At 45.2% G+C, this 11833-nt stretch overlaps 1 protein-coding gene across 2 annotated transcripts in view; it reads right to left on the bottom strand.

Moving 5' to 3' along the window:
- Positions 1–666: 666 nt before the first annotated feature.
- Positions 667–11833, bottom strand: part of Adcy9 (adenylate cyclase 9) — a gene marked incomplete at its 5' end in the record, with an annotated part of 123528 nt that continues 112361 nt past the window's right edge. For both annotated transcript variants that reach the window (XM_013517879.1, XM_013517880.1), the window contains 1 exon segment: positions 667–4820. In XM_013517879.1, coding sequence (XP_013373333.1) covers positions 3629–4820 — 1192 coding nt within the window.

The raw sequence follows: 11833 nt of genomic DNA, 5'->3' as shown, positions 1-11833 counted from the left end.
ATGCGCAGCGACTGCAGGCCACGTCCTCAGCCTCTGAGTGTGCAAGAAAATCTTCACGCCCTGACATGCTCATAAATATCTGACTCACCAGGAAAAGCCGTCAGGGGATGAGACTCCAGGAGGTCCGTAGTTTAGATGCTGTAAACCCCTAAGAGATGCACAAAATGGCATGTGTTTTCTGGGGAGAGACGATCACTTTAAGCAGATTCTGAATTGGGTTGTGGCTGCCCCAGAACATCAGGAACCGCCATCACAGGGGTACCCACAAGTCACCCTGTGAAGAAGAGACTGCTGGGCGATCTTTTCAGAAAAATCTAAGTTGTTTTCCTCGTCAATTCTTTTTAAGATGCTTCAAGAAAAACAATTTAAATAAAGGTCTAATAAAGTAGAGAAACTGTCACATGTAAATGTATCCTGCAACCTAATTTTCATTTTTAAAATTCCATGTAAAAATAAATGCCTCTTACCCAGTTAAATGTAACAAATGTGTCCATCAACACACACACACACACACACACACACACACACACACACACACACGGGAAGAAAAAATAAATCTTCCCATTTCAGCCACAAACTGCAGAGAACATGAGCTGCAGGAGGAGGACTGCCCCAGTCTCTGAACAGGGGCTGATCTTTTCAATGAGGAAACAGCAGGCAGCAAAGTTAGATTTTAGAATATTTTAATGTCCATTTTTTCAGTGAATGCATTTTGAAATTCTTAGAATTAACAATTTTAAAAGAGCAGAGCAAAGGAAATGTGGAAAATGCAAACAGTTGGTTCTCAATTTAATTTCAGATTCTAGGCATGATGTGATTTTTCTGAAACTGATCAAAAAAAAAAATGCTTACCTCAAAAATCTAGAAATTCAAATGCAGATGTCTCTTTAGAAACTACAAGTGATTACAGCCCAGGTCACGGGTTGCACGCTGCCTCTACCTCTCCATGTCATGTGCAAATGTGCAGGTGCAGTCCCAGCCTGTGGAGTCAGTGTTGGAGGAGCCATGCGCAGGTGTGGCACAGTCCGTGCGACTCTTCAAGTGATTTAAGGATTTCATAACTGATGCTCTACATTTATTTGCACTGATAAAATTATGTGTGCTTGTTGATCATACAGGTATATAAAATTTGATCTGAGCTGGGGCTGAGAAGAAAATAGCGATTGCAATTCAAAGCAACTATTTACACACATTCAATTCTGAAGTATTGCTTCCTGCCCTGGGTTCCTAAGAAGTATTGCCACCTGCAGCACTGTGCCCACTGCCTAGAAGCCCGTCTGCGTCCAGCAACTACGATTCAATGCCGACAGACTGAGATGCCCGGCAGGTGTGCCACGGAGACTCTGTGGTTCTGCATTGAGGTATGCTTCAGAGCAGGGAGCTGGGAATGTCCCAGGGGTCTCAAGGCCCCAAGAGAATGTCTGTACTGGTTCTTTAGGAAGGCTCAGGGTGTTTTAAGAGACCATTTATCCTCCGCATGATGAGCTGCCCTTTGTCAGGGGCTCCACTGGTACAGTGCTGAACCAGCCCACCCGAGGTTAACGCTTCTCTCCAGTCAGTTTGCAGCTCTGGGGCTCCGCGTCGGGGGAGGGGTCACAAACACCTTTGTGGTAGGGAAGGAACACAGTGTCATGGGGGAAAAGTGTGTGCAGAGATGAACTTGGTAGAGCATATTTTGAGCGAGACAGCAACAACATCAGCAACCTACCAACCCCTAAAATCTACGCAGCCCGGAGCTGGAAGGCAGAGGAGAGGACAACACTCAAGATACCTTAATACTGACGGAAGAAAACCCAGCATGCCCACAATCCTTAGCACAAGGAAAGCATTAGGAAGTGTTTTATAAGAAAAAAAAATCTGTGGTGTTTTATACGAATACATTCTTCAGAAGCAAGAGGTATTGTCACAACCGTATTTTCTTCGGAGTTGGAAGACCAACAAACTGACAGTCAAACCTGAAGGAAAAGCTCCCAGGCACTGCGAAAGCTCTCGGTTCTGAGACCACTGTGTGCTGCTGGATGGCCATCCCCGACGTCCCCCCCACCCCCCCGGGAAGTAGCTGACCAGAATTACGATGTCATCATGCCAGAAATGGCAGACTCTGCTACCTCTGGGGAGGAGTAATGACGGGCCTCAGTGAGGATGTGGAAAGTACACCGTGAGGCTCACCAGTGAAGGGACACACTTGGGGAACTGCATGGAGAGCGCCAGCAGGTACAGAGCTAGTCCTCCGCTGCACCCTGGACTGCACGCCAGCATCACCTGGAAAACAACTAAGAGAGAACAGCTGCAGCCCGTGCGCCACTGGACACAGGCTTCAGACTCAGCGTGGCAGAGCACACACAAAAGCAGGAGCGGCAGCCGAGAGCACTGACTGGATTCCCCTGAGTTTCCTCTGCCGCCTGTGTACACACGGTTCTGCCCCCTGGTGCAGCGAGGAAGCCCCTCTCACGTGGCTGGACGTGGCTCTTGAGATTAAATTCTGCCACAGACCGGCCTGTGCAACTGGAGGGCGGGGGAGAATGCAGAAACTCGATTTCTAGAGGCCAGGGCGCTGCCTCCACCGGCCCGCTGGTTTTGATTCGGAATTCAACAAGGGGGAGCACCCTGGGCAGCAGTGTGGCCCCCAGTGGCTGAAACATGAAGGGACATCTTGTCGTAGGTCTGTGCCCTTTGTGAGCTGGCCCTTCCCCCTACTCCAGCTTATTTGCCTCCACCGAAAGGCCCCAGCACCCCCTCCCCAAACACAAACATCTTGATAAATAAATAAATAAATAAATGCACCCCTCAGACATTTATTTTGAGTTCTCCCCTCAGACGAGTCGGCTTCCAAGACACCTTCACTCCCAGCTGGAAGACCCCTTGGAGGTGGGGCAGGATGGAAAACGGCTTTGAGATACCTGAGGCCTGGGCTTGCAAGCTCTGTGCCTGGTGAACATTTGAAATCTTGGCCTGCACACAGGTGAACCCCAGAAACCCCACAGTGCTGGGTATGTGGCTCACCCACAGCCCCCACAAGAGAGGGCACGGGTGCTCTGGGGAGCGTGGGGAGGAGGGCCTCGATGGGCTCCCTCGTCCGACTCCCTCTCGCCTCCCCAGCGAGTTACTGGCACTTTATATCAGAGTCATAAATGCAATGTGTGTGCGTGTATGTGCTTACTCAGAAAGGCCAGGTGACTGGGAAACACTATTACATATACAGACAAAATAAAAGAAAAACACTGTTCGACCCCTCCCAAGAGTCTTGTGAGGAAAGGCAATAAAAATGATATCTTAAACACAGCTTTCGTTTTAAAAGTCAAATAATACCCCAAAAGAGCCATAATTCCACCTGTGGCCTCAGTCCTAGACTTGAGGCCAAGGCCAACCCTGAAGGCACTTGTTCTCCTCCACGCGGCTGAACGGAGTACCCCAAGGGGGCTGGTTCTCAGGGAAGGGGGCAAAGTAAAGAAGAGATGGATGAAAATGAGCCCTGAATAACTGTGATCCACACAGAATTGAGGGTTGAAATGACCACATAATACCACGTCCAGGGACAGAAACCGTGGTGCTTAAAAGCACAACAGCCAAATACAAATATTATTGTGTTTCAACGAACAGAGCACCTCGGGCAGCTCTCCGTGCTGCCTTACACACTCTTTGAGACGTTGAGTTTGGTGAGTTCATTGGCTTCTTCCATTCCCATGTCTTCACAGTCATCTTTCTCTATGGCTTTGCCGAACTGACACCTTTCTTCCACTCTGACGGGCTCTTTCCAGGGTCTCTTAGAAGACAGGTGCATGTCCTTGGCCTGCGTGTTGTCATCAGAGCCCAGGGATGTCTTGTCTGAATATGGGACAGAAGGCACCAGGTTGGCAATCTCATCTGTGGGAGACCGTCCAATGCTGCCATCCACCTGGACACGGATGTCTGGGGAGATGGAGAGCTGGTGCTGTGGCACCACCCCATTGTCCACGCACTTGGGGTAAAGGTAGGTTTTCATCTGCCCTTTCCCCTTGACATTCACTGTTCCCCGGTAGTCAAAGTCATAGCCCATTTTGCTCAGCACACGGTAGCTCTCCTCGCTCACCTGGATGCGACACTCCACCCCAGTGGTGTCCATCCTGCTGGCAATGTTGACGGTATCCCCCCAGATATCATAGAGCAGCTTGGTGGTGCCGATGACACCTGCCGTGAGCGGTCCATGGTTAAAGCCAACCCTGAGCTTGAAGTTGAACCACAGCATGTTGTTGTTGAAGTCATCTACCACACGCATCATCTCCTTGGCAAACTCAAACAGGATCCGCAGGTGCTCCTGTGGGTGACTGCCCTCCTGGCACTGGGCTGTATTGAGCCCCGATGCCGCCATGTATGTGGCCCCGATGGTCTTGATCTTCTCGATGCTACTGTAGTCCGGCTTGCTCAGGAGCTCATCGAAGTCACCAATGAGCTCGTTGAGGACTCGGTAGCACTCCTTGCCCCCTTCGTAGTTCTCCTCATAGAACTCGCTGAAGTTGACGATGCTGGCGAAGATCACGCCTCCACTGTCGTGGTTCTTGGAGTAAGTCTGGGAGACCTTCAGCTGCTCAGCCACGTGGTAGGGGATGATGTTCCTCAGCAGCCAGTCAGCCTGGTCCCTCATGCTCTGAATCTTGGTGCGGTGAAGGTCCGCTTCCACGTCCCCATGGTAGTGCAAGCGGTAGCTGACTTCAAACTCTCGGTTCAGGAACCAAACCAGCAGGAGCAGGAGGAAGAAGGCAAGGATGAGCTCTTTACCCACAAGGCTGGTTGGCCTCCTGCTGTCCTGTGTCAGCGAGCTGTGACACGGGCTCCTCTGGGCACTGGGGAGCAGAGAGATGAGAGAGGACATACCCGCTAAGTGAGTCTGTTAAGGAAAAGCCCAGAACTGCCCAGCTGACCAGAACCTTCCACCAAGTGGAGATAGATGCGACCCTAAATGCCCCTGTTTATTTGGCAGGCTGCAGAGATGGAACGACAAAGACCAACTTCTGCACTTGATTCTTTGTAATGCTGTTTCCCTCCCCTCAGAAATCTTTAGTGTCTTTTTATTTTTAGTTAAAAGGCTAGTAAAATAAACACTCATATATCCTTCACCTCGGTTCAACAATTGTTAATATTTTGCCACCTTGCTTTTTTTCCTCTCAACATATACACTTTACTTTTTGCTAAACATGTTGAAAGCTGCTGACACGTTAGTCTTACCTATTTTAGCATATGTCCAAAGATAAAGACATTTCTCTATGTAATCACATCATGACCATATCCAAGAAACTTAGTATTTTCTGATGTATCTCCTTCTTAGATTTCTAATCCAATAGACTTGTAATTTTATAAAGAATTTCTATAAATTCTCTACACTCTCTTTTTATAAATGTCTGTCTGACAAAACACATTTTCCCCACTCTGGGTTAGTTCTGTTGCTAAAATAACTTCAGACACACTTAGCACTTAAAATACATACGTAAAACATATGCTTTTAACAGTAACAAACACACTGTAAGAGAGTCAAAAAGTAAAAATGAAGGAAGGTGCTTTTCTTCCAAGGCAACTGACACGCCCTTTCTTGTGTGTGCACGGTGCTAATATATGGACGCACCAGACGCCTCCTGAGGGATGTAGACTGAGTCCTCATTTTTTCCCCAGTGCTGAGGGTGGACCCAGCACATCTCACACATGCCAGGCAAGTGCTCCAGCTCCGAGCGATACCTTCAGCCCCCATGTCCTTATCTTTTGTGATCAGGAAAGTGGATGGACACTCCTGTACCCGCACCTCTGTGCATATGGAACTAACGAGTCACTGTAAATACTGCACATGTAGAATTTTGTTAGTGATTTCCAAATTGTCCTCCTACAAGGCTGGCCCCATTCCTGTTTCCTCCGATCAAAGACTGAACCTACTTTTGGTGGGACTGCGCTCCAGCTGGATGGTGCTGGTGGGAAACCCTGTGGGCAGGGTCCTGGAGATTAGGGTCCAGGGCTGTAATTTCTTTTAAATTTGTTTAAAATAATTTTACCTTAAAAATAATATCTACTTTGCTGGGTCTGGTGGCACATGCCTGTAATCCCAACACTCGGGAGGCTGAGGCAAGAGGATCACTGTGAGTTCAAGGCCAGCCTGGGCTACAAAGTGAGCTCAAAGCCAGTCGGAACTGCATAGCGAGACCCTGTCTCAAAAAGACAAAAAAAAAAAAAAAAAAGATACAACAAACTAAAAAAAAAGGGAAACAACAATAAAAACATACTCATTGTAGAAAATTTAGGGACAGACGTAGAAATTATAAAATGATTCATGGGGTGCCCCATTGCCAGTGTTAACACTCGCTGAATCAGTGGCACTCAGTGTTAACATTTACTGAATTTCCTTCTTTCCTTCGTTCCTCCCCTCCCTACCTCCCATCCCTTTCCTTTTTTTTTTTTTTTTTTTTTTTTTTGAGACAGGGTCTCACTATGCAGCTCAGGCTGACCTTGAGCTCACTTTGTAGCCCAGGTTGGTCTCGAACTTGCAACAATCCTCCTGCCTCAGCCTCCTGAGTGCTGGGATTACAGGGGTGTGCCACCATGCCCAGCTCTTTTTTTTTTTAAACAATACTTTGATTGTTCTGTTCATACTGCAAGTTTTATCCCTTGATGTATTTCTAAAGTACTCAGTGTGGGCTACCAGATTTTGCTAATAATGAGCTTCTTCACTATATAAATATAATTATATATAATGCTATATAAATATAATTATATATAGAACTGATGGATCCACCATTTAGAACTCAGTTCTTTAGTCAGAGTGTTTAGTAAGTTTTACTGCTACTTGTGACTTAAGGATGGATATTTAAAAATATGAACTTGGCCAAAGTGGTCATCAAGGCCCTCCAAGAACAATGTCATGAAAGTTCTGGCTTTGGAACAGAATCCCTGGGCTGTCCTGGCAGGCCCACAGGAGAATTCTGGAGCCTTGAACAAACCACCACATCTTACTGGGTCTCAAGTTTCTTAAATGTAATTTTTTTTTTTTTTGGTTTTTCTCTGGTACCGGGAACCGAACTCATGGCGTTGCGCATGCCAGGCAGGCGCTTTTGCCGCTGAGCTAAATCCCCAGCCCCTAGTCTCTTAAATGTAAACGGTGCAATTGGGTGGATGTTATGGTTTATGCCTAGATGTCCCCCCAAATCCTCATGCAGTCATGAGGGGCAGGCTTTTTTCAGTGAATCTAGAGTGTGATTGATTTGAAATGTAGTGCCGGGATTAAGGATGGGTGATTGCTGGATCAGCCCACTGATTGGACTGGCACCGCCCTAATCCTGGTAGACTGGATACAATCTAAGGGACAGAAAGAGGCTTGTCTCCCCTTCCCTTGGCTGTTCTCGCTGTCTTCCACAGCTATGAACTGTTGCCCCTCTGCGAAGCCACCCTGCCCCAGAACCAGCCGATTACGGAATGAAACCTCCACAAACCGTTAGCTAAATAAACCTGTGTTCCCTTAACTTGTGGGTGTCAGCTATTCTGTCTCAGCAGTGAGAAAAGTAACCAAAACCATGGAGCATGAGCAAGCCCCTTCCAGCCTAAGGTCCCATGCAGAAAAGTAAACTCAGCAGGCCTGTGGCTGTCATCCTCAGAAAAGCCCTGCTGGGCCCCGGATTCGGGAGTGTTCCTACCATACCTTAGTAAGAGTGGCTTGTGGTGTCTTGAGTGCTTGTATAGACAATGCGGTTTATGTGAACACCTGCTACACTTCTATGTCCTGTCTGACACTACTGTGAAAGGACTCCTGGAAGTAGTTCTTCCCTTTGCTGATTGTACTCTGTGCCCTTTTGCCGTGATGCCCTGTAGTCATGAGCATGACAGTGTTCTGGGTCCTGTGAGTCCACCCAGGGGTGGTCTTGGAGACCCTCACATAGGGGCTATGACTCAATGTCTATGAACCAGGAACCAATAAGGTCCTATGGTAACACACCCCCATTCTTTCTTTTGCTCACTGAAACAACAACATATATTATGAATCTCAAGTACTAAGCAAAGTAACTACTTATTTTAGATAACTAAAGCGTATTTCTGTCCAGCTTCTAAGGCCTGCTGGCTGGGGTCAAACAGAGTAGGCAAAGGACCTAGACCAGGATAAAACAAGCTTCCACCCTTATGAGTGCAGCTCACTGGGTCAGAAGTTGAGCTTCCTTTTGATTTCTCCAAAGTGGTGTCATCAAGGAACAGCCCATGTTAGCACAAGACAGGCACAAGTCAGTCCTCTCTGGGCACAGGAGTGGAACAGCAAAATGTAGGCTGGTATAGGAGCGAGGGCCGGGCATGGTGGCGCACACCTGTAATCCCAGCACTCGGGAGGCTGAGGCAGGAGGACTGCTGTGAGTTTGAGGCCAGCCTGGCTTATAAAGCGAGTTGAAGGCCAACCTGAACTGCATGGTGAGACCCTATCTCAAAAAACAAAAACGAAAACAAACCAGAGTAAAAGAGAAATAGATGATCACAGACACTCCTCAACTTATGATGCGGGTAAGTCCTGATAAACTCAACATAAATAAGTAAAAACTGCATTTAATAGCCCTAGCCTACCACACCATGGGTTAGCCTAGGGTACCTTAAAAGTGGGTGGAACATTTATATCAGTCTAGAGTTGGGCAAAATCATCTAACACAAAGCCTATTTTATAACAAAGTGATGAGTACTACACATTCAGAATTTCATGCTACTACTATACTGAAAGTGAAAATAAGGGCAGCTGCACGGGCACACTTTCATGCCTTTGTACCATGCTTCACAAATACTTTTGTCTGCAAACAATTTGGTTCACAAACAGAAGCATTTGGCAGAATTTTGTTTGTGAACTCTGTATCAGGTGATGACCACAACCACGGCCATCTCTCCCACAAGAATACGAATATGGCCATCTTTTCCACAATCATAGAACAAATGAAGTCATGAACCAAGGTACCACTGCATGAAGCCTGTAAGCTGTTCTATAGTAAGCTGGGAACCATCTCCACGCTATTTGCCTGTTGCCTCTGCCTGAAAGAAAGAGTCCAGTACAAAGCATTTATGTTTTGTACCCAATAGGGCTACTGTGCATTTCTTCCTCTGAAACATGGAACAAAAGTGATCATCCCATTCCTAAATTCAAACAGCAAAGGTCAATTTCAGAAAGAGAAACTATAGGTGAACAGAAGAGTCAACTTAAGACTGAATACTTGGACATGCAGTACAGTGTAATACATACATGGACATTAAAGTACAGTATAATCAGCCAGGCACAGTGGGGCATGTCTGTAATCCCAGTGCTCTGGGAGGCTGAGGCAGGAAGATCACAGGTCTGAGCAACTGAGTGAGTTAGTGAGACCCTATCTCAAAATAAAAAATAAAAACTGAGGACATAGCTCAGTTAGAAAGTCTTAGGTTGAGTTTCCAGTACCACACACATACACACACAAGTACAATCAGTTATGGAGAAGAGGGATTTTAAAATAGAGAAAAACAGAAAGCAAAGAGCACTTGCGATCCTAAGCAGTTAACAGCGGCATTTGTTAACATTTCAGGGCCTTCTAGTGCCATATAAAGCCTACACCATGGGGTGTGGTAGGGTTGGGCTGACACCCAGAGAGCCCTACACCAGGAGGGGTACTGATACGCTTTACTTCTTGGCTTGGATGATGGTTAAATGTGTGTGCTCCTTTGTGGAAATGCACTGTGATACAATCTTAAGAACTGAGAACTCTTCTGTACACATGTCATACGTTAACTTAAGAGTTAATTTCAAAATGAAAGTATGTGTTTTGCTTTTAAATACTGTAGTTGTAGTCAGGCAAGGTGGGACACACCTATAATCCCAGATACTTGGGGGGCTGAGGCAGGAGGAGCAAAAGTCAAGGATAGCCTGAGCAACTTAATATGCCTGTTCTCAAAATTAAGAATAAAAAGTGTTGAAGCAGAGTAATTGCCTCGGATGTGTGAGGTCCTGGCTTCAAACCCCCGTAAAGCAAACAACAACAGCGGAACAAAACTGCAGTTGTAATTATCACTCATTACTTTATCGTAAGTACCATGTCTGTCATAATTTTTAAATTTATATAATGAAATATCTAGTGGCAGCAATAGTACATATACAACAATTTCACGTAATAAATGAAAACTGAAAACATTTCCCATAACATTGGAGCATATATATCATAATTTAATTTATCACTGAAAACTGTTGTTGCTGATAAATTTTCAATATTCCCAATCATTCTGATCAATATTTTTGGGCATGCAGACTTTACCCAGTGCTGACTTCTTTTTTTAGCAGGAAAGTAAAAATGGAATTATAAGATTGAAGACTATGAAATTTTGTTTTTGGTTTGGTTTGATTTGGTTTGTTTTTTTGCGGGTGGGTCTTACTATGTTCAAGACTATGAACTTTTTTATGCCTTTTTAAAATAGATTATCAAATTACTTCCCCAAACTACTGTAACATTCTGAGAAGTCATGAGGCATGGAAGGAAGGCCACAGCCTGCAGTGAGGGAGCCAATACCTATATATTGTGTTCATGACCAGCTGTGTGACTATGGGCAGGTTCCTTAGCTTCTCTGAGCTCTAGCACCCTCATTTGAAAAACAGGGACAAAGTCACGGACCATGCCAGGTTATTGTGAGGATTAAATATACATATTTTAAGTGCATGGTAGCAAAAAAAAAAAAATCACTACCAGTAATTTTTTTTTTTTTTCTTGTCCTTTTTTTTGAGACAGGGTCTTACTAAGCAGTTCAGGCTGGTCTTGAGTTTTGTTTTGTTTTTGTTTTGTTTTGTTTTGTTTTTTGTCTTTTTGAGACAGGGTCTCAATATGCAGCTCAGGCTAGCCTTGAGCTCATTTTGCAGCCCAGGGTGGTCTCAAACTTGCAACAATCCTCCTGCCTCAGCCTCCTAAGGGCTGTTGAGCTCATCTTTCAGCCCAGGCTGGCCTTGAACTGGCTATGATCCTCCTGCCTCAGCCTCCTGTGAGCACTGGGATTACAGGCGTGTGTCACCATGCCCGGCACTAGCAGTAACTTATGATCATAACATAACACAACTTTGCCTACTCTGGATATTCTTTTAAGTTGAAAGTTAAATTCCTACCATTTAAAAGATGGTAGGAATTGTGTAGCTATTTAAAATGTACAGTGATTTCCATAGCAATGATACTGATATGTCTATATGCACCTTCTACCCTATTTCTTTTGTGAACCTTTGAGTGTTTTTTGTTTTTTTTTTTTTATTTTGTTTTGTCCTTTGTTCGTGAAATCTTAATTAACTCTTTAGGTAAGAGTCCCACATGTGCTGTTGTTGTTATTTTTGAGACAAGGTCTCGCTATGCAGTTCAGGCTGGCCTTGAGCTCACTTTGTAGCCCAGGCTGGTCTCGAACTTGCAAGGATCCTCCCGCCTCAGCCTCCCGAATGTGTGCGCCACCACGCCCGGCTTTCCCACGTGTATTTTTCCAATTGCTTGCATTTTCTTTCTCCTCTTTCTAATGTGTCACTTAGCCTTTTCTTTTTGGCTGCAGTTATTGTTAATAAGACTGGAAAGTTACCTCTGCCTTAAAGGCTTGAAAACTATTTTTTTCTACACTTACAGTTTGCTTTTCATTTAGACTTTTCAATGTATTTAGAATTTATTCTCATGTTTATAATAAAGCAAATGTCTACATTATTTTGGGAATAACTTTTTCTTTGATTTTTTTTGGGTGAGATTTCTTCTGTAACACACTAAAGTCTTATATAAAATGAAACCAATTCTAATATATATCTTAATGATCATTTGGTTAGCACTTGGGAGGCTACAGCAGGAGGTCTGCTTGAGTCCAGTACGGGCAACATAAT

The sequence above is a fragment of the Chinchilla lanigera genome, unplaced genomic scaffold (genome assembly GCF_000276665.1).
Source record: "Chinchilla lanigera isolate Chin_1 unplaced genomic scaffold, ChiLan1.0 scaffold00041, whole genome shotgun sequence".
NCBI classification, from domain to species: domain Eukaryota; kingdom Metazoa; phylum Chordata; class Mammalia; order Rodentia; family Chinchillidae; genus Chinchilla; species Chinchilla lanigera.
This window is presented reverse-complemented; position numbering and strand designations above follow the sequence as displayed.